Raw genomic sequence first — 23,725 nt, forward strand, 5'->3', positions numbered from 1 at the left:
AGTTCCATTGACTTGGATTTCATATGCATGCATTTTGTGGATTGTATGTATGTTGAGAACATTTTTCTTAAAATTCCTTGATGGTGATAGTCTACTACTTGAAAGGGAGCAGAGGAGTTACCAGTACAGTGTTTGATTTGTAATTCTTACCTCCTATGTAGTTCAAAAAAGTCAATATATTCATCAACATATTACATGTTTCAGATCTATGATGTCTTTTTTGTTTTTTCCTCGCCTACTAAGTTGTTCAGGTTGTTTTTTTTCTTTCTTCAATCCTTGGTCCTTAATGTAACTTAAGAATATCTTACTGTAGATATTAGGAATGGAATGTACAAGAGTAAGATACTTCAAAATTATGCAAACCAATGACAGGAAACATTGCAGTTACAAAACAAATAAGAAACCCCCAATACAGACACCTCAAAAAAAACCCTGCCAAACCCAAATACCCTACCAAACAAGCAAACAAAAAAGCCTCAGGTTCCTCATTAGCCAGCTGTTCAGCTGTCGTGTGCTAAACATATTCTCACAATAGATATCTGTATAAGCTTATGTTTGGATGTGTAGAGTAGAGTGGTGGAAGTTTTTCATATAGTGGTTACAGTCTCAATTATTAAAGCTTTCAACTGTGAATATTTCTTTAACTTGCAAGAAGATACCACCTATCACCATAAATATAAGGAAAAATCCCACAAGGCTTAGTCTCTTTTCTTTTACATACTCTATTAGAACATATTTTGTTTGACAGAAGCAGTTTAATGATAAACAACAGAGATGTCATTGGCTCAGTGTTTAATGTAAAGATGATGTAGTCGCATTCAGTCATCTATATTTTAAGCATTGCTTTTTCATCAGGATTCTTCTTTTTAAACCAGTTCAAAAGAATCTTAAAAATCTCTTATTATCTTACTCATTTTAGCCCTCTATTAATGACTAGTTCTTAGACTACAAAATAATAGTACTGCTGTGAGCCACTTAATATCTCATAAACATGGGAAAGTAAAAGGAGTGTTAATTATACTAACTATTGCAAGATGTAGCAATATTATTATGGTGAGACAAAGTCAAGCAATTCTGCATGCTGCACCCTAAAATTTGTAGTGCTTTAGATCACATTGGGCTGCCACTTCCCTTAGTATGTTGCTGAATGTTTGATTTAAAGCAGAACAAGAGAGACAAAATTTCTGATAAGTGGTTTGTATGTTTTATGTGATGGTTGTGACTCTTAAGCCAAACATACCTATATAAGTGAAACCACTTCCTTTTAATCAGAATGATAGCCTATGCTGTTTTCTCTAGCTTACAAAATATTTGGGTTTTTTTCAGGTAGATATTAATATGGTGACCTCTTGTGATTACTTACTGCAATTAAAAAAAGCAATTACGCTGCTGTAAAACCAGACTTATGTCTTGTGAACAGCAGTTACTAAAGTTTTAAACCTACTGTGATGTCACTGACTGTTTTCTTTCAGGCTTTCCATAAGCTTTCACAAATGTCTGTTGTTCAGTACAGATACCATGATGTAGTAGTAAATCAGTATTGTCTAATGTTACATCATCTTCACGTGGTTTGGGTTTTTTTTAATGTAAAATATAACCAATTCAGTACATAAAGTGATTAATAATCAAAGAGGTATCAAAGATATCTCCAGTCTGAGTTTATCTCCACTTCCCCCGAGAATCTGATATCTTTAGAGCCGAAGCAAGTCTTTTCTTGTTTGAAAGAGTTGCTTTACAAGTAAGGTAAGTCAAATGCCAAGCCTTGAATAATTTTATTTTTAGGGATTCCTGCAACTTCCTTCCAGTTAGTGTCAACCCTGTTGATACTGTATTTTTGTACTAATTTGGAGTGCATACTGTTGATAAAATACTTCTTATGTCTTTCAATCACATTTTAGGAATTTTGCTGTAAAAAATAAATGAGAAAGAGAATAAATCTTTAGGTATTTAAGTAGAAAAACATTTCATTGGTAAAAATAAACTGAAAATGGAAATTTCATGAGCTCATGCTACTGGATAACTAGCCAAAGTAGAGACTGTACTCTTTGGGTGTGAACTTAAAGTTTGTGGTTTAGAAAGTGCTGTACCATGTCTTGCCAGAGAAAAAGTGAAAATTCTACTCTTTGGCATATGTGTTCAGGTTAATAGTTTATATCTAAATAAATTTATGCTTGTTCTGCCTGTGGATTAAAAACAAGGGAATTTCTTGATTCTGTCTGTTTACATGAATTGGTCCCTTTAAGAACTCAACTTTTTGAACTCTTCAAATAATTCATTTAGATCCTGAACATAGTGTAAGAATATATTAATGTAAATGCAATGTAGGGTTTGGTTTTTTTCTTCAATAGGAGGTGGTTTGCAGATGCCTGTATAGTTGTTCAGCACTTCAGAGTCATAGACTTGGTTGATTGTAGTGGACCTTGGGAGATCATGTATATATTTTTCAGGTGGTGTTGCTTATAGATGGGCTATGCCTGGCAGGTGACTCTTCTCTTAGAACCTCTGGAGAAGTGTGTGAGTTTCATGCCTAAGCTGGTTTTGCTGCTGCTTTTTTCTCAAACATATGTGTACTTGGGTTTTTTGTTAGGTTGCTTTGCCTGCTTTGCCATCAAAATCATGATAATTTTGTGCTAAAAATCTACCTACAGCTTCTTCATGCAAGTTTTTGACAACACTCTTTAAATTTACTGGGTTTTTATTTGTCGCTACTTCAAATGTAGTATTTATTTGGGACATTGTGCTCAGAGAGAGGACAGAATAGTTCCTTCTCTCTCTAGTAATGCTTGTTTTAGTAATGCCAAAATGAGTTGTAAGTTTTTGACAGCATTTTGTTTGCTCATATCGTTTGTATTTCACTATGCTTTCCAGGCACATTGTTTTCTTCAGTGTGCTATCAGTTATTCCCTTCCCAGTTTTACATTTAAGCTCTTCTTCAGCTCAGCTTTGCTATGTCAGTGTCAGGCCATCTCCTCCGCCACGTGTCCTGATTATTTGAACCCTTGACCAGACCTGACAGATGCTTCATGTCTCTGACAATTATGTCATCTGCAACTATTAGGAGAGCTGAAATAAACTACAACTGTTACTTTTAATAATTTGTCCTTTTGTGATAAGCCATTAACTAACTGGCTGCTTTTGTGATAAGCCAAACATACTGGCTCACTTTTTGAAGACTTCAGTTTGAAAAGTGAACAGTAAAGGAAAATTGGTTTTTCAGGACAAAGTTGGGGTTTTTTTGGGTTTGTTTTTTGTTTTTTGGTTGTTGTTTTGTTGTGGGGTTTTTTGTTTGGGTGGTTTGTTGTTGTTGTTGTTTGGTTTTTTGTTTGTTGGTTTTGTTTTGTTTGGTTTTTTTAGGTAATAAAGGACTTTTCCCAGGTCTTTCTATTTGTTATTAGAGCTTTTGCCATGAGTATCTCATATGCTTCTGCACAGTGTAGTTGGGACTGTAGTTGTATTTTCTAGTGATTGATTTTTATTTTTTTAAAATCACACTGTTTGGGAAGTACTTCTGCTTATGCAGTAGTATTTTTAAAGCAGCATATTGCTAAAATGAAGAAGGAAAGTGGTAAGACTTTGCAGTCAAATTATCTTTGCATGAATCTGCTGCAATAATCATAAGTGTATAAAACAATATTTTACAGATAAACTCCTAGAAATTATTTTACTGACATTTACTGGTTTGCAGAATAGCTGAAATTCTGAAGGGGAAGGAAGAAAACCTGTGTGCCTGTATATGTTTAATACATATTTCCTGTCTTTGTTTATAAACCGCTGTAAACTGCTTGTTGCAAAGACTGGTAGTGGGAATTGCAATGGCCCTACCTGACAAAGAGACAAAAAGACCTTAATGTGATATTCAGTGGCTTTGTAACATAGAAGACCTGGATCTACAAATTACCTTTGTGGTAGTCACTGTGTTGATCTCTTACTGGTGGAAGTTTAGTATTTTCTGCATGATCTGTACTTCATTCTCAATACAGCAAACACAGAAAAGAGTTCTCTTAACTGAAGTGGCAAGCATTCAGTTCTGGTGTATCAGCAATAGTGTTTTCAGGGAGTAAAGTCTAAGCATATTTTTTAATTAACTCAAATTTTCATATTATAGATTGAATTTTTAAATTGATATCTGTAGTCAAAGTGCTCAGAATACAGGCCGTAGGTGGGCAGTGAAGTGGCTGCACCATTGACCTCGATGGGTGTATTCTACAGGACAGAGTTCAGCTGGCAGGTTACCTGTGATAGAGCTTGGAACTGAGGACAGCACTGCTTCGTGTTGTCTTTAGCAGCCTGGCTGGTGGTATGGAGAGCACTCTCAGTGAGTTTGGAGATGATACCAAATTGCCAAAGTGGAAGGCAAGGCTGCCTTCAGAGGGCCTTCAGAGGCAGGCTGACAGGAACCTTGTGACTTTCAGCTCAGACAAATGCAAGGCCTGCACCTGAGAGAGAAGAACTCTGTGTGATAGGATAGGATAGGCTGGGCCGTGACAGCAGCACTGCAGAAAAGACATATGGGGGGTTCTGGTAGAGAGCAGGTTGAACATAAGTTGTCCATGTGCTGTTGTAGCAAAGATGACTGCCAGCCTAGTGAACTGTGAACAAATGTGGACCCAGAAGATAAAGGGTGTGATTTTCCCCTCATCTGTGGTGCTGCAGCTGAGTGTTGTGTCCAGTCTGGGGTACCCAGTGTAAGGAAAGCACTGACATACGGAGCAGGCACAGCAGAATAATACAGGATGATCAGGGGCTGAAAGGCTTCTCATATTAGGATGTATTTTTTCAGCTATTAGGAGAAAAGACCAAGAGGAAATGCGATTGTGTGGGCAGTGTGGAATTAACAGGAACCAGATTTTTCGTTGTGTGCAGTGGAAGGATGAGAAGCTTTGGACACTGATTCCTAAACCCATGCAAAAAAAAAAAAAAAAAAAACCACCAAAAAACAACAACAACAAAAAAACCCCTTTTAAACTTGAGGATGTTAAACACTGGACCAGGTTATTAAAAGAAGTTGTAGAATTTCTGTCTTTTGAGAGACCCAAAACTTGATGGCCCAAAGCTGTGAGCAACCTGCACTGGTGAGATCTCCACTGAGCAACAGCTGACTTGATGGCCTCTGGAGCTTTCTTTCCCAAGTGTGTGATTTTATAAAGGAGTAAGAGCCATCTTAAGTTCATTGCCATTGCCTGTGAGCAGCTGAAGTTCTTCTGCTTCTTATATTGGAAGAATTGCTATCCCCAGGCTTTAGATTAAAAATAATTGGTGCCCAGGAGTGACTGTTGCAAAGCCAGTGTCAATAGCATGTGTTGCATCAGCTACAGTCAACTGATGATGTTTTTGTTTCCTTATGTGAGTTTGGGTCATGAAGGACCCAAAGCAACAATGACTTCAGTCCACTTTCAGCTACCTTTCAGGTTACAGCATTCATTTTTTCATTACCTTAAGCAAACTATTCCTCATTAATTATGTTTATTTTAATTATGCTAATTATTATCATAGAGCTCATGAGTACAACAATGAAGATTTAAGCTGCCATTTATGTATTACTTGTGTTACATGAAGGAACCAGCCTTACTATGAAATAGCAAATTTTAAAATGTTCTTAGTCTTTCAGACTGCAGCAGTCTTTTAAATTGGTGTGGATACTCTCTTGTGTAGGAATATAGAAAACTTTGCTTGTTGAGAATTTTGTTAACATTAAAGAAACAGATTTGCTGTTGGAAACCCCAGGTCTTGATTAAGTAAGTCTGCCTCCTTGCATTGCCCCAACCGTAGTTGTTGAAGACTTCTGAGCTCTAGTTTAGTTGCTTAAACATAGGTAACCTCAATATCAGAAAAATCTCCATAGTGCTATTTGAGATGTCCTGGGTGTCTACATGGACCTGGCAGATATGGCACAGGGTGTAGGAGAAGCCATGTCCTTCTGGGTGTCAGTCTGAGACCAGGCAGTCTGCCCTAGGACATTTATCTCAAGTGGCAGCAGATGCCTATGTTTAGATGACTGAATGTAGTGCTAGGTAATACGACCTCTTACCAAGAAGTGAAGAATAGCTATTATAACAAATTGATGAGACATTAAAATCAACTTGGTGGTTGTGATTGTTTGTTTGGTGGGATTTTTTGTTTTTATGCTCTGGCTGAAGTTAACGACCATGGGTATTTAGAGACAGCCTTCAGGCTGTAAGGTATGGATTCTGATTCTTGTGTATGCAAGATTATTGTCTGGCATTTTCCAAAATTACAGTGAGTCTTTAAAGTGTACTGCAAGGTACAGATTCTCTGTGATATCTGTCTGGAGAATATAAGCCTGTGGAGAGAAACTATTCTTAAGTCTTGAAACCATAATGTTGGCTGACTGCCTTCAAATTTTCTAGCTCACTGTGTGCAAGTTTTCCCAAGATCTTTATACTGAAATCTTCTTGGTTTTTAATTTAATCCTTCTAGGGTTATATAAGAGATTAAATTAAGACATGATACTGTTAGGAACAACAGCCTCAATGTTATATGCTGTCTTCAAATTAAAAAAAAAAAAAGAATCATCAGTCTTCAAGACTTGAGCACAGCATTTTGGTCAGAAGGATCATGTATGCCCAGTACTGGTAAATGGGGTGATTTTTCTCTCAATCACTTTTTTCCTGCTCAGTTGTATATTTCTACTGTTTCTTTTGTGCTGACCTTAGGTATTGTATTAGGGATTTGGATTAGGAAATTAATCCAATTGAAGGGTTTTTTCCTGTAATTTATCTTATTTAATATCTTGAAATATTAATAGTGTGCACATGCACCATACTTCCTGACCTGAACATTGCAATATTTTGTTATTTGTAGTACTTCTCCAATACAGATAAGATTTAATAAATGTTTTGTATAAATCATATTTTGCTAACTCTGCTCTTTTACAATGTATCCTTTATGGAAGAAAAGATAAAGCTGTATTTTTTAAAGACCATAATTTTATTTCTCTTTACCTGATAAGCCACCAGTATTAAGCAAAACCTACACAATGAATAGTGGATTGATCAGGTACATGGCTTTAGTTCCTGGCAGTTTAGTGCAATCACACAGGAAAAGTAGCATGCCAGACTGTAGTACAATAGGTCCACAATTATACCTGCAGATCAAATTAAAAAAAAAAAAGTATTTAGGACTTGTAACTAAATGCAGTTGTATGTTTTTGTTTACTGCATGACTTGAAAGATTGACATGTAATAAAAATGAGTGGTAATTATAGCAACTGCCACATGAGATTTATTTTTGGTTTAGTTCCATGATGCTATAGTTGCTGAAGTTGGTATGCTGTTTCTTTGCTCTTGATTGACCCTGATCCAAAAAACAAACTTTAAAAACCCCAGTGAAATCCACACAACAAAATACCCACAAAAACAATCAAACAAAGCAAAAAGCAAACAGCTCCTGCTCAAAAAACAGAAAGTGTAATTAAAATGAATTTATAATACTACTTGTCTTTAATGGACATCTGAAAGCAAAATCCAGGATTTTCCTTGTAAGCATGATTCTTTGATGGATTTTTGCTCTTAAAGATATCTCAGAAATACCACCATTAGCAGCGTGATTAATGATTTAAAACCTGATCTACAGATATTCAACTTAATATTTTCATAGCAAATCAGTAATTTCAGAACATAGGGGAAAACCTGGAGTGTGCAGTCAGATAATTGAACTCCCAACAGTTAATTACAGCCATGGCAATGTAGTAGTTGCACTTTTGTCAATTATGTGTACTTCCATTTGTTTCTGCGATTTTCTGGATTTAAATTTGATCTCCACAGCCCTCTGTCTAAAAGTTGGCCTGGGTGGGATCTTCGATGAGTTTAATATTAGTGATATTGACAGCCAATTGTGATACTTAAGAGTACATATAACTAACAACTTTCTGTATGAAATTATTTAAAACTTAATAAAACATGCTGTCTTGTTAGAGCCAAAGCTAGTTGTCGAGGATGGGACAGTGCTGGTAATGGCTATTTTAGTTGCTCTGTCATAAGATCTGAACCTGTTAGCTTCATCATCTGACTGTCAGGTAACTGCTGGTAACTTAATTGTATGCTTTAGTTATGTTTTGAAAGAAAAAAGCCCTCCATTGTTGAAAGAAAGCTTTTATTTCATGTTAGTGATTAATGTGCTTTCAGTGACATTGGTAAGGATTACATGGTTTTATATAAGGTTTTATGTATCTGTTAATGTCATAGAATAAGTTTGGTTGTTGTTGTTGAACTGCAGCTGGATGCTCAGCCCCACACAGCTTGTTCTGTTTCCCCCAATGAGATGGGATGGGGGAAGAGTATCTGAAGAGTAAAAGTGAGAAAACTCATGGGATAAGATAAAAACCTAAATAGGTGAAGTAAAATAAAGAAATCATGGAATTGTGATCACAGAATGTTCTGAGTTGGAAGGGACCGTAAGGATCAACAAGTCAAACTCCTGGCCTTGCACAGGACAGCCCCAAGATTCACACCATGTGCTCAAGAGTGTTGTCCAAACACTTCTTAAATGCCTGTTTCAGTGCCAAACCACCTTCTGGGTGAAGAACCTTTTCCTAATACCAAACCTAAACCTTCCCAGAGACATGATGTCACAGAAGTCAAGTCATATACCCACTGTTGTTATCTCAACCCATGAATTTTCTCAGTGGTTGAAATGAGAAAATAATGTGTAGCAGTTTAAAACTGGAAGGTTTGCCTTTGTCTTTCCAGTCTGAGGAAAAAACAAGCTATGGAAGGAGGAGATCTGCCTTTTTCTGTTTAATTTCTTTAGATTTCAGAGCTAATTAGCTTGTTAATTAGCAGTACTTCCTAAGTTTTAGATAGAAAACATTTTGTAGTTTAAGCATTCATCACTTAACTAAAACTGATTTTAAATTTCTTCCTTCTTCATTTTAATTGAATAATTCTTACAACCTGTTGTAAATTGTTTCAGAGTAGCATTTGCCTATATCTTACTGTTAATAGAAAATGGAATGTGGCATCAGTAGTTAAGAAGCTGAACTAAAAGCTTATCAGTATATAAGTTGTATACCTTAGATAGGAAAACATGGAAAGATGTGTAAGCTTCTTACAATAACAGTATAAAACAACTTAGCTTGTTTCTTAGTCTTTACTGAGGAAAAACTGCACTGATTATTTTGTACTGTGAAACGTAATTTCATGTGAACCCCTTCCTGCACTGTCCCTTTAGCAAGGCAGTCTGACTCTCTATACCACAGCTTTTAAAACCAAAAAAAATCTAATGAATGTTCTGCGTTGCCTTTCAAAATTGCAAACAAATCCTCGAGTTACAAACAGATTAGCTTTGTTTTACAATGATAAATAATATACTTCCAGCTTTCCTTACTTTGATGCAAATTGGAGGGTGGGTAAACCAAATAAGTTCATTCTAAATCTGGAATGCTATGTAGATTTATAATCCAGAATTGATCCTTGACATGAATCAAACATTAATGTTTGTAGACTCGGTGATCTAATAGGAGTAATTATAAAATTTCCATTAAGTGTCTCCAAAGAGCAAAATCAAAATTCCTCTAATAAAAGAATCCGTATTTTAAGTAAAGATAATTTTAAAGAAACTATTTTAATAAATACTTTATCTTAGAAAGAACAAAGAAAGAAAGAAAGAGTCATTTTTAGCTGAAATAGAAGTGAGTGAAGTGTCCAGTAGAAGGGACTTGATTTTTAGTTCTGAAATGAGATACAAATTTGCATTCCCCTTGCAAACAAGTGGCATCCTTGTACTAGAGGTGAACTGGTCAAGGTGCACTGTAATCTTCATCAGACTATCAAGGCTTTCTTTGCACTCTCAGGAGATAAGTATTGAGCTTGGCCATGACAATTAAAATTCTGAGTTTGATCTCCAAATCCTGTGGGAAGACAGAAGTTTTCCCATTCTGGTATGTTCTAACATTAGCAGTGTCAGAAGGACACTGCATATGCAGGCTTCTAAACCAGTTGGTATTTCTTAGGCAAGAGTAAACTAATTGGAAATCCCTAGACAACCTAACCTCCTTGTTTTCAGGTAATTAACTGAAATGTGCAGCAGAGTGGAAGGAAGGGTATGAATAATAGAGGCTAAAAGATCATTAGCAAAGAAGGAGGTGGTGTTTCCTAGTCAAATGGAGATTATAGCCTTCTTTGTTTTCTAGGTGTTAAATTACATTAGTGAGATAATTGGTGGACTGTTTCTTGGTTTATATGCTTTTCTTTGTAGTTTGTTTCTTACATCTATCTATGCTTGGTTTTTATTTCGCTCCATACAGTGTTGTTATTTTTCCTTCTCTCAGTTTTTAGGTTTTTAAGTTGCTGCTTGTTTTGTAGTTCGTGGGCATTACTACCCCAATTCTTCTCTAAGGCCAAACTTCATTTCTTTAGTTGGAAAAAGCTAATTTATATTTTCTGTTCCAGTTTAGAACTACTCTTGTTTTCTTTGAAGCTCTGACTTGCTAACTTGTTGCAGTTGCTGGGTTATTAGGTTGGGGTTTTTCCCTCGCTGTGGGTATAATGCTGTTGGTCTCTAGAATTTAATTTTTATTTTCTTTTACAGACTGAGACAACTTTAGGCCTCAGTTCATATCAACAGAAAAGGTAAGCATCTTTCTTAAAGTTTAATATAGACTTTAATAATAAGGTTTGTGATACTTTTCATAAGAATAATAAAGGTTTAGTGTAAAATGATCAAATACAAACCGCGGGATTTTTTCAATTATTTTTGTTACACAGAGGAAATGAAACTAAAATGTGAGATAGTTTTAAAAATTGAACAGCTCAGTCATAGAATGGTTTGAGTTGGAAATGACCTTGAAGATAAGCTAATTCCATCCCTCTGTCATGGGCTGGGTTCCTGTCCCTCACTACCCTATCAGTAAAGAATTCCTTCCTAATATTTCATCTAAACATTCTCTCTTTCGTTTTAAAGCCCTTTCTTCATTGTCGTAACTGACCTTGTGAAAAACTCCTCCTCCTCCTCTCTTGTAGCTCATTTTGTGTACTGGAAGGTGCTCTCAGGTCACTTCAGAGCCTTTTCTTCTTCAGGCTGAGCAGCCCCAACTCTCCCAGCCTATATTTGTAGGAGAGGTGCTTTGTCCTGATCATCTTTGTGGCCCTTCATGAGGAGGGAACTTCACATGTGGCATAAAAAACCTGAAGAATTCTTTAATTCACTTTGTAATATATACCACAGAGTAATTTCTTGTAATTAAACTGAGACTCTGCTTGTAGATTTCTTTAAAATCATTTTTCTGTAGCTTCTTTTATTGAGGAGAAAGTTTGCCTGCTTCAAAAGTTCTTCATGTGCTCTTTGAAGAAAAACTTGATGTTATTTTTGACAGATTCTTCCCCACATTCCTTTGTCCCATCATAGAATCATTAAGGTTGGAAAAGACCCCCAAAGATCACCAACTCCTGCCTTCAGCCACATGCCACCATGCCCACCAAGCCATATTACAGAGCTGTACATCTACTCATTTTGTGATTGTGATGTCACCTCTTCCCTAGGGAGGCTGTTCCAGTACTTAACCACATGATGGTTTTTTTTTTTTTTCTGAATACCCAACCTGAATCTCCCATGGCACAGTTTGAGCCCACTGTTCTGTCTCTGGTTGCCTGGGAGGAGTCTGACCCCTACGTGGCTACAACCTTCTTTCAGATGGTTGTAGAGAGCAGTGAGGTCACCTCTGAGCCTCCTTTTCTCCAGACTAGACATCCCATGACCCCGTCTTGTCCTCTCCTGTCCTGAAGACATAATCTATTACTGAAGAGTTTGCTTATTCAAGTATAACGTCTGAGAATGAAAATAATAAGTGGCCTCTTTTTTTTCCCTGGTCCCTAATTTTTCTCTGAAGAATCATCAGATATTCTTGTTTATTTAATGAGTGCATTGAACAGTAATAATGAAGCTTGTTTCTTGCACAGTAGCATTCAGCAAATGGTCACAGCACATTTTCAGTAAATATGTTTTTTCCACGACCTATTTTCTGTTCCTTTTCAGGAAATCTAGTAAAAGAATTTTCCATTTCGGACAAGTTCCTATTTTACTGTGTGTGTAGTTGCTTAATTGTGGGCTTAAGATCCTGCTTTTTGCAAGTTTTGAAAAACCTATGAAATCTCCAGCTGTGGACAGGAATGCAAACTGCTGTAGTTATGTGCTGGATTATGTCAGTCAGACTGCAAGTATGAGAACATGAATTTACAGGAAAGAGAGTTGAACAAAAGATAACAATTAGTGTATTTCTGTGTCTTGGATATAGCTAGACCTTATGGAGATTCTTTAAATGGAATAGTATTTTGTTTAAATCATGAAATCTCTGTGGCAGAAAGGGAATGCCTATATTAGCATCCACAGATTAGGAGCAATATTGTTTGCCAGAAAAAAATCTGAATTTGATGGCTCTTGAGATTGAGGCCATGGACTAGATTGCTTACAGGATTTTTTTGTTTTCATTTCTCAGTTAAGAAGATTGCTTTATGTATTGGAAATTCTAGAGTGTATTCTGTTAGAACACTGGTTTAGATATCTAAATACAAATAGTCCATTACACTTAAAAGCACTGGCCTGTTTGAAGTTCAGTCACAATGTGATGAAGATCTGCATCACAAGCTCCCTGTTACCATGTTAGATAGTAAATTCCAGATTTGCTTTCTGTTTTTCTCTCTCACTGCTGTTACTGGTTTTGCATGAATCTCAAGTCTTTTTCTAGGTGATTTTTTCCAATGACATTGCTAAAAACAATGCTTCAGTAGATGATGTGTCTTTCCTTGTCTTTATTAGAGATTAAATAATCTTCTTGGTATAGCTTGCCAATATTTTCCCCTATTTAGACACTTCATTCACTTCTCTGATCTACATTTTAGCACTAATTGGAAGGAGAGAAATGAACTAGCAATTTAATTAGTTTTGTTCATGCCTATGGTCAGGTTACAGTGCATCTATTCAAGCTTCTCCCTGTTCTTTCCCAGACACTCCCCCTTGGGAATTGTTAGCTTTGAACTTTGTCTGGTATGAGTGTGTTTTCCCGATACAAGGTTAATATTGACATATTTGAGCCACCTACTATCTGAGTAGTTTGTAAAAAAAAAAAAAGAAAAAGTTGCTGGTCTTCTTATTCATCTGCATTTTAGCAGCAGCTTCTGCCAGATACTGAAGTGTTCAATTGTTTTGTGGGAGTTAACTTTCTCACTGAGCCTGTGATTAATACCCATATTTCTGAAAAAAATTCTAGTGTTAAAAATTAAAATATGTTTTCTTATATATCCAGCTCAGCCTTATTTTAAAATAGTAGCAAGTTATGGATGCACTCAGGTTACCTACAGAACCTTTTTAGCTCATGAAGTCTGCAGTGGCTCTTTCGAGGATTCTGGCACAAAAAGTACTCACTGTGAAATATTTGCCAATTTGTCATTTTAAAGGTTCACATAGTTATTTTTAGATAGCTTTATTTGATTTTGTGGTAATGGAAACAAAGTAGCAGCTTTCTAAGAGTTCTTGTTGCTAAATAAAATAATGAGAATTAAGCTGTTTCACAGCTTAATTCTGCTGTCTTTATTTCTTTACAATTTATGGCACAAGAGAGGAAATAAAACCCTTTAAACAACTTCTGAAGTAATGTGGGAAAAATTCATGTGGAGTATGCTTAGATTTGAATTTTCTCCAGTAGCAATTAAAGATTTTACAGATAAGATTCCACAGAGCACATAACTCCTACAGAAATCCCAGAACAGCTAGAAAGGTAAAATGAGGATACAGAGACAGAGTTGCTGCCAAACTTTGCAGAAATCTTTAAATACTGTATGTGACAAGCCTTTTCTTCGTCTCCAAATGCAAAGATGTGCATTGATTATCTAAAATTGAGTGCATAGTACTCTGATAAACAGCAAAGCATTATGGAAATGCTGAAGAACGTCCTTAAGACAGAAGAATATTGTGGCTCAGCACAGATGGATGCCCATATCAGTTACAGGCATTGCTGTTTGGGCCACGTTCATGACAGCATCTGTGATGAACATTATGGAGACATGAAGTTGTACTTCAGTGAATTGCATCTGGGTAGCAGCAGTATCTTAGTAGTTGAGGTAAATGCCCACTCAGATAGAGGATGAATGGAACAGGGAGGATAATGATCCTGCTAGGAACTATGTGTAGTTCATTCTTAGGTCTCATTTTTAAAATCAAAATTCTTGCAGAAGGGAAAAGATGTTGGCAACATTTAAATTATGCGTTCAGATGACTCCTGACCAGTTCTTAGTCTGCTGATGCTTGTTGGCAGGTATTAGCAGTCCTCTCTTCCAGATGCATCTTTTCCTTTTCATGTTCTTCTCCTTGTCTTTAAAGGTTGGAGGGGTAGGGAAGGAAAAATGTTTAAATTGTGATAAAAGACCGGGAGCCATATTTCTACGTGCATACAATAGTAATTAACTTCATGTCATTATGCTGTAAAGTTGCCCTACCCATGGGTGTATCCAGCCTTTGGTGAGCAAGTGCCCAGCAGAGCAGACATTATCATCATTTTCTAGTCTGCTGCAAGTTGACTCATGTTGGGCCTTTCAGTAGGCAAAGTTTGTGAATCCCAATATTGCTTGCTCCTGTTTGAATCTTATTATGGTTGTTACTTTTATTATAATAGTTGGCATTCATTATGATGTTGTCTTCACCAAACTTTAACCAAATGTAACAAATTTTTTAAAAAAATCTGTGTTGTCCAACTGGCTTTCCTGGATAATATAGCTCTGTGGCCTGAGAAAATGTTGCCTAACCTCTACATGTATGTGGAGAATTGAGTAGGTCATGATTGTTCAAGTTAGGCCCAGTTACTCTTGACAGTGTTTTCAATGCATTTGGAATAAAGATATTAATTATCACGTCTGTAAATATTGTAAATATTTTTAGTATTTTTCCCTAACAGGAATTGATATGTCATTCTACCTGTAATTACCAATACAAAAGATGTGCGAACTGTTCAAAGTTTTAATTTTGGAAGAAATGGACAGAATTATTTTTAAGATCACTGTAAAATGAGTGGTTTCTGTTTAGCATTACCTTGACAATGGAGGTACAGGAGCTTTTTGACCTTTTTCATTTGGAAATGCGCTCTAAATGGTTTTTTAAATTGACTGTAAACTCTGAAGATCTACTAGTCACTTGCTTTAGCCTTATGAAACATAACTGCTAGTATAGTTTTCCTATTGTACTCTCCTACATCCAGTGTCTCTGTAAACTTTGTTTTGTTGAACATTTTTTGTACGGTTCGAGGTTTGACTTTAGCCTGAGAAGGTGTACCCAAGCACCCTCTTATTTGAAAATTGTAATGTGTCACAGCTGCACTTAATAGTAGCAAGAATTTTAACTTCTTTTGTAGATCTGAATGCAGTTTTTCCTATTGGTGTCTTCTTGTAGTTTCACTTATGTTGTACTGCAGTCTGCACACACAGCGTATGTGCACACACACCTATTTAAGTATATACTAAGACTGTCTGGATGTACTAAGCCTACTCCTGTCCTGATAGTATTTTATTACTTTTATGTGGCCAAAGCTCTTTTTAGTGACTAGACTCTGGAGCCTTGAAGATGCTTTGACATCCAAACATAGAGTGGTGGAAATTGATTAGCATGCTGTGCATTATACTTGAAGTGTGAAGATTCAGTCACAGAGTTTTAGAGTGAGTCATTGAGACATTGTAATTTTATTTAAAAAGCTTTTGATTTGATTTTGCTTAAAGGATACAATTAAGATTTCCTAGCCTGTTCTTGAACTTTTACTTCTGTAAATAGCTTCCTTGTTGAAGTGGTTCTGGAGTATAAGACATCTGAATTTGATCAATAATTAGTTTTCCTGGAAATGCACTGGATGGAAGTGCATTGATCTTTGCTCAAGGCTTCAGCTTTCATAAGACAAGCCACAAATGCGTGTGCCATTTCCTGGCTGCTCCTCGTTGTTGAGGCAGTTCTGGGTAGTGCTGGGTTTGTGGAGCAGCTTTCCTTACCCAGGACAACTGGCTGCAGCTCTGTCTTTGGACATCTAGGATTGATACAAAGTCAGAAAAAAGGATCTAAAACAATAATGCTGTTTTAATACTAGGAAAAAAAGCATTAAAAAAAACCCCAAATTGTTTGTCTTGCCATTCAGGAGCCATTGATCATCTTCTTCTCCTTAGTCTTCTCCATTTATTTTTTACGTTGTCTTCCTGCTTTGTTTTTTGTATGAATAGGATTTTTACTCAGCTCAATGAAAGTGTTACTATTATGAAGATGCTTAACTGTGGTCACAATCACATCATTCTGAATAATAAAAAATGTTTTGGTCAATGAAACTGCTTTGTATTTTTTACTTCTAATTTTTGTTGTGGGTTAACTACTGTGCTCTATATAACTGCCCTGATAAAATAAGCAGTAGTAGAGGATATCTCCAGGCACTTTGTTGACTTCACTCCTGGATTGTTTGAGTGCTATTTCAGTTTTGGTCTTTGTCTACTAGAGTTCTCCTAAAGAGTTTCCAGGGGGAGGTTAGTATAAGCAAAGCTAAGGAATGTTTCCAGAGCAGAGTCATTTTCTTCTGGGTATTGCAAGTTTTGAACAGTATTGGGTGTTTTCTCACATGTGGCCTCAGTACCTTCAAATGCGTCCAAGATTGTTTGTGTACTAGTACAGAAGTAGCTGGAGAAACTCAGGATGAGTATGTAAAGCACTGTTACACATTGGACAATATCCAGAACATCTTTCCTAGCAATGTTTGGACATTGCTATGAAAGATGATGTAAACCTATTTAGTGTGTTGTTTCACTCAGCCATCATTATATAGAGGAGAGGTTCACACTTCAGTTATGCCCATTTTCAAGGTATGTGCTCTTGCATAATCATTCTTGGAGACACTATATAGTCATGTAAAATTATGGTATACTCACCAGGCAAGTTTTTGTTGGTTTCTTCTTTTGAATTAGTTGCATTATTAGTATTAATGAACGTTTTCCCAAGAAGGGACTATTTGAGATGGGAAGGGAGAAAAAATGTGTCATTTAATAGTATCTTTTACAGCATTTCAATTTTTCTTGCAGTGTATCCCTGTATCGGGGAAATTGCCGACCTCTCCGGTTTGAGCCACCAATGCTGGACTTCCATGAACAGTAAGTTGAAAAGTCTTTTGATCTCTTTAGTTATGCAAATTAAAACAAAACAACAAACCAAACAAACAAAACAGCTCCCAAACAAACAAGCAAACAAAACAAAAAAACCCCAATCCACCGCAAGAACCAAACAACAAGCAACTAGCAAAACCCCAGAAAATGAATAAGAACAGCATTTAAAGCTGATAGAAAAGATTGTATACATAGATTGCATTAATAGATTGTAAGTGTAATTGACTTTGAGAGGGCTGCTGTACTCAGTCTTAAGCATCATGTTGCGACCTGTCAGCTGCTGTGGTTTTGATGATGTAGGTGCTTGTACTTTTTACGTACTTGTACAGGTGCTCTGCGGAGCGGACAGTTTTAAATCTAGAATGTAATGTTCTGAGTTGAGATTACCTTTCTGCTTGAATATAACCTGTGCCAGGAAGCATGTACCCTAGTGTATCAGTTTTACTATTGCTTTAGTGGCAAAAAAACTGGCTGTGGATCTGCAATTATTAGAACAGTAATGTTGAGTGTGAGAATACAGCCTCAAGGAGAACAAATAGCCTCCAGGAGCTTAGCTCCATGTTCTCTATCTTGCAACTGGTTGCAGTTTCCATTAAACAAAAGGGAGAAGAAAGGAAATTAAACATTTCATCAATGTATCTGTTAGTTCCTCTGAGATCTACTTCAGTCTTAACTTGTTTTACTGTGAAGGGGTTACTGTGTATAAGTAGCTCCAATGCCTCTTCTTCCCAGCAGTCAGAAGTGATTCTGAGGTAGTTGTTCATGGAGCCTCTGCATGATTGATACTTAGACCAATGTAAACTGCAGTGAAGGCATTTCAAACATTTTGTTACCAGTTCAGCTTAGAACAATGCAAACAGCCAAGTGTGCCTTAGCACAGCGTTCCTTCCAACATCCTCAGCCAGTACTGGTGCTGGATGAAAAACTGTTTCATTTACAGATAAGCCACAGATTATTAATAAAAATATAGTACCTTTTTCTTTTGGGAAGACTGTTGTACAGTGTGGTGACTACAGAGATGTGCAAGGAAGCTCCTGTATTGACATGGTGTATACTTGTGTCTTTCTAAAGAAGAGAAGCCATAACTGTGTGTTGTTCACACAGAGCTTTCCAGAAATCACCTCTATACAAGAAAACCCAATGTAAATGTCATGAAATAACAAAGCTGTATGAAAATGCCTTGTTTTACAGAACTTATTTGTACTCAGTCTAATAAAATTGTGTCTTTACTTCTGATTAAAGACAAAGTAAATCACTATGCCCCCTCTTTTTCCTTCAAAGTTTCCTTTAGCTTTTGATGTTGTATGATTTTGTTGTTTTTCTTCCTAATGTCAGTAACCAATCCTAGGTAAGAGAATACTGAATAACTAAATATCTAGTGGTAAGCTCTATTATACTGCATCTCTGCTACAAGAAAATTAGGTTATAGTTAATAAATTATTTTGGTGAGTGCAGTACAAATTCAAACATGTAGAGCAGTGTGCTTTTTGTTAGAGCTATGCTAAACTTATCTACTGATTTGAGTTACTTTCTTTTAAAAATGATAAACGTTTTCAGTTCATAATAATTCCAGAGTTGGATATTGGGAATGTATTTTATGCACCTTCTTCTACTATGAATATATATTCCCACAGACAAACCCATAATTTACACCAAGCTTGGTTATTCTACTGTGAATAAATGTGATGTTCTCTGAGATACCTTTTAAAGGTTATCTAGAGTTTGCACGCTTACGCTCTGAAGAAAGATACATGTGCTTTTTTGCTTTCTGGATTTCCAAAGATGATTTTTCCCCCTTGCTAGAAGTAGATCCAAGACAGTACCATAATTACTTTAAGTCATTCTTCATTATATTTTGGCTTTCTACGTAAGCTGTTCTTGTCAAAGTTGAAAGCACTGAAGAAATTGTATAGATCTAATAGAGTATTAAAAGTAGCACAAATCTTATTTGGGAATGGCTCTGCCCAATACATGCAAACTGCACTGGAGCAGTGCTGCCTTCTGTCAATTAAAATAAGGAACCTCTGTATTAGATCTTGATTCATTATGTGTTCCTTCTTTGGTTTGGGTGGGGATTTTTGGTAGCTGTATATCTTTTATTTATCTATTGTCATTTAGGTTATAGTCTCAGGCAGAAATCCTCTTCTGATTTATTAAAACTTAAATAAGTTGCCAAAAGCAGTTTTAGAAAAGGTTTAGATATTGAGCCCCAAAGTTTAGCTTAAAATCTGTGACCCAGCTCTGAGAAATGCTGAGCAACTTAGCCTTCTGGTGGGAAGAAGCTGTAGGTGCAAAGCACCTTGGAAGTCAATTAATGCAGATTCAAGCTTTTGAGTTTTTTGCCTTTTAAAACAGACAGAGTTTTCACATTCAAATTCTGACTTTTCTGTCTTTGTTATTAATGGATTTTAGAAAAGACATAAAATGCATGTTTAGTTTCTGAGTAAGTACTATACCCAAAGGGTGTTTTGTTAATAGGTAGCATGTAGCATTTAGTAGAGCAAACTTGTTCCAAGTTCTTGTTTATGCTGAGCTATCAACATGTATCATATCTAGGCTAAAAAAAGAGTTAATATTTATTTTCAGTTGTAAGTCAAGTCATTCTTCCTGTGACATTTTTGGTCTGCTAAGAGTGTGAGGGTTTAATCAGATGTTTCAAAAACGTGCCAACTTAAGCAGGAATAATAGTTAATAAAAGTTACTTTATCTGAGGATCTCAGAAAATCAAAAGCAGTATTAAGTTGATAAATATGTGCTGTAGACACACTTCCTGTATTCTACCTGAAGATGAGATTAAAATGGCCTTCTACTTCTGGTTTATAACAGTTGGAGGGTTTTTTTAATTCTGTTTTAATATAAAGCAAACATTACCATATTCTACTACTTTGAATTTAGTCCAGGTAATCTCACATTTATCAAAAGAAATGTATGCTGTGTGTTAGGATATGCAAATCTTTAGCTCACTTGAAGAGATCCCAAATGTTCTCTGTATACATTAAGCCTCTGGGAATGGGATAGAACTGAGGCAGGTTCTCCCATATCACAGTGCCAGAGGACTACTTGGACTAAGTGTGGAATATTCATTTGGTTATTTAATGTGTAAGCCTCTTTCTTGTGTTTCTGAAGCAACATCAGTATTTTTCAGGAACAAGTTCTGCAACATTTTGAGTATTGGAGATTCAGGGCTTTAAAGAAAACAAGGAAAAAACCTTCCACCTAAAGCCAGCTCTACAACTAGCTGATTTTTTTTACCAGCATTCTGTTCCTTGTATTCTCTTTTAAACTGTAACTCTCTTCTGTTGTTAAATGGAAATAACTGAGGTGTTCTAAGCCACAAACTGTAATCATTATGTTATTCTCTGTAGCTTTGGGAGTTGGTTGCTCAGAGGCTATTTTGGCAAAACAGTCATTATCTATATGACTTTCTGTGTTTAAGACAGGTCTTCATATCAGAGGTCTTACAGATGGCCACCTGGGGTGAAGACTGAAGAATACTTTTAAAGGGCAGATTCTATTCAGTTCTTTCACCTACTTTCTGCGAGAATGTGGATCTTCGTAGGTCTCAATACATTGCCTTCATCTTTGTTCATTCAGCTCTGACAGTATCAAAAGTGAAGTTTAAGTTCTTCAACTAATTTTTTTGGTAGAAGTACCTTTTGATAATGGAGCACTTGTGTATTGAATATTTTAGGATATAAAATATAAGTTAGAACTGCTTATCAAAAATTTTTTTAAATGCTGAATTATTTTAGATGAAGTTGACATTCTACCATTGTTTCTTAGAAATGATTGTTAATGTATGAAATTATACTTTCAGTTACAGTAGTATTTTAATCCTTCATCAGCCTATTCTTCTATGGTGAATGGAGATTCTTGCTTCACTCAAATTGAGCCAGATCTCATTCTCAGACAAAATTTTCCCATTGGCATTATTCTGAGGTTCTTTATTTCAGTGTTATATTGATAATCGCATTTTGCATTTCCTTTGATGTGTTTTGATTAGGTGATTTTTGTAATTTTTTTGTGTTTCTTGTTTGTGAGCTCTAGTGTTTGGCAGGATATTCTATGAAAGCTTAAGCTAGACTTGAAAGCAATTGCTTGGCAATGTTCAAATATTGAGACCTTCTTGCAGGAGTGGAGACCTTATGTTACACTAAGTAATATAAGGGACATGCTTTAATTTAAGGACAGGATAGTGTCAGAATGGGTAAAAATCTGGGGAATACAGCCTATCTTAAAACCTGTCTTAATATACCTCCCTTTGAATATAGACTGCACTACTTACAGTTACACTTCTAATTACGTGAATTAAGAACAAGATACAAATGAGAAGAGAGCATTTAGAAAGTCAAGGCATATCATGAATGTGCTGTACTGCACTGTAAATTGACTTACACCCTTGTAAGGCTTGACTGGTGTAAAATTTAGGGGTGGACTAGCATGATAAGAAAATGGAGAAATTATATTATTAACAATTTAGCTATTGGAAATTTTCCTGAGCTATAGATGAAGTTTTTGCATCTACTAGATATACAGTAGATATAAATGTCTGTAAAACCATGGGAGTTACTTCAAGTAACATAAGATTGATGTAAGTTTAGGAAAACAGTTGGTTTTCTTCAAGAACTCTAATCCCTTATACAAAAAATAGTGAAGAATTTTAGCAATTGGAGAATTTATTCAGACTGCTACTTTTCTTAATTGTTATGTACATTTACTTAAAAGTAAGTTGCCTGTAATGTACATCCAAATGTTCACATAGTACATTTGATACCCTTCTAATGTATGAGTTTGAGATTGTTTGAATTTTAAAGAAATGTTGCTGAAGGAAACTTGATTTTCCTTGGAGTTTGTTGAACATGAGAAACTGTTGACAGTAAATTGACATTTCATCCAGATCTGCCTCAGGTTTTGTTCACATATCATGCTAGACTGCACAATGCTGCTGGAAGTTCATTACACTCCCAGATTCATTCCAATCACTCTTGGTGACATGGTTGGATAAACTCTACCACTTGTATATGTGGTTTTGGTAACTGTTTGGAAAAGATGTGATTTTGTTGTGTGGAATCTAAGTTATATTCCTAACTTAAAATGGGGCACTTGTTCTATTTAGTATGTTACATTGACACCAACTTTTTGTCAAGGCTGATGTCAAAGAACTTTCTCTGTTAAAAGTCAATGAAATCTGGAAGCTAAGAAACAACTAATTTATAGGTTAGTACATGTACAAACCCAAACCCCTTCTGTTTTCTTTTGCTTTTCTGAGTTGGAGACATGTTTGAGAATGCAAATGTATGTGCTTCAGCTACTCTTAACTTCAGGTAAGGAAGCCAGTTGCCTGTGTCACTCAGCTGGTTTTCTGTGAAACAGGAGTAATGTTCTACTTGCTAATTCCCTAGTTTTGTACATGATGCAGGCTTCCTTTGTGTAAGGAAATGAGCATTTTCTTCAGAATGGGGCACAAAAAGCATTGTCTTTCAGTCTCTAGAGATAACCTTGTAAGACCAGCTCGTTTTGTTTCTTTTAATTAAAAGTAGTTGGATACATTACAAGTCAACACCCAAGTTGTTACTGTTGGAGCTTGCTCAGTCTGATCTTCTGGCTGGAGAACCGTCTTCATTGGTTCAGGAAGTTCCTGAGCCTAGGAGAGTGTCCAGGGCACCTGACTTTGTATGCTTTCCACATTACACTTCTGCCTTCTGGGCATCTGTTATTCACCGTGTCTGATGGGATACTGTATGACAGGATACTGATTTAACCCTTGTGACACTTCTGATATGCTGCGTGACAACTTGTGTTACAATTGTTTCCGCAGTTGCCAAAGATGCTAAATGAAAAAAATACATGGGGGGAAAACATGTCAAATTCTCAAATACATGAGGAATTTACCAGAATGAAATACTGAGTATATTTACCTATATTCCCAGCATTTCAAAATGTATCTAGGAAGCTTTTGATTGACTTCATTTCTCTCCAGTCTCATTAGACATAATAACAGATGGAAGAGGAAGAACGTATCTACTGAATTTATATCTTTTCCTTTTCAGTAATAGATTTATATCAGTTTTCACAAATCAAGTGAACATTTTACAGAGGTGCGTAAACTATATGCAGTAAGAAAAAAAAATTAATTGCACTTTTAAAAGGGAATTTTCTCAATTTGTATTTGCATCTCAGTGAGTAGCTACATGTTTTTGCAAGTCAATTTTGGGCCAATAACTCAAGGACTCCTCTCCCCAAAATTTGCCAGAGCTGATTTCCATCATTAAAATAATCTACCTTTTGATCACTGGAACAGCAATGAATTCCATGACAACGACATGCTTACAATACACTGCAGGTACTAACTCAGACTTTGGAAAGAGTTGAATTGCAGCAATAAAGAACATTAACACAGGCTTCTTTACCCATTTGACCAGGCACCTAACTCTTGTTAATTAGCATCTTCTCATCTAGGTTATGGTATCAGGTTTTTTTATCAGTGTAGGTTGACCTAGCATTTGGCAAGGACCAAGGATCAGGAGCAAAATCTTACATGCTTTGTTAGTTCATATTTGCCTGAAGGTTGGTGTCTATACCAGCTACTCACAATG

At 36.1% G+C, this 23,725-nt stretch overlaps 1 protein-coding gene across 2 annotated transcripts in view; it reads left to right on the forward strand.

The window, feature by feature from the left end:
* Positions 1 to 23,725, forward strand: part of TMEM131 (transmembrane protein 131) — a 91,962-nt gene that overhangs the window by 20,275 nt on the left and 47,962 nt on the right. For both annotated transcript variants that reach the window (XM_063392545.1, XM_063392546.1), the window contains exons 3-4: positions 10,549 to 10,589; positions 17,049 to 17,117. In XM_063392545.1, the coding sequence (XP_063248615.1) occupies positions 10,549 to 10,589; positions 17,049 to 17,117 (110 nt within the window). The remainder of the gene's footprint in view (positions 1 to 10,548; positions 10,590 to 17,048; positions 17,118 to 23,725) is intronic.

This window comes from Prinia subflava, chromosome 3 (genome assembly GCF_021018805.1).
Source record: "Prinia subflava isolate CZ2003 ecotype Zambia chromosome 3, Cam_Psub_1.2, whole genome shotgun sequence".
NCBI classification, from domain to species: Eukaryota; Metazoa; Chordata; class Aves; order Passeriformes; family Cisticolidae; genus Prinia; species Prinia subflava.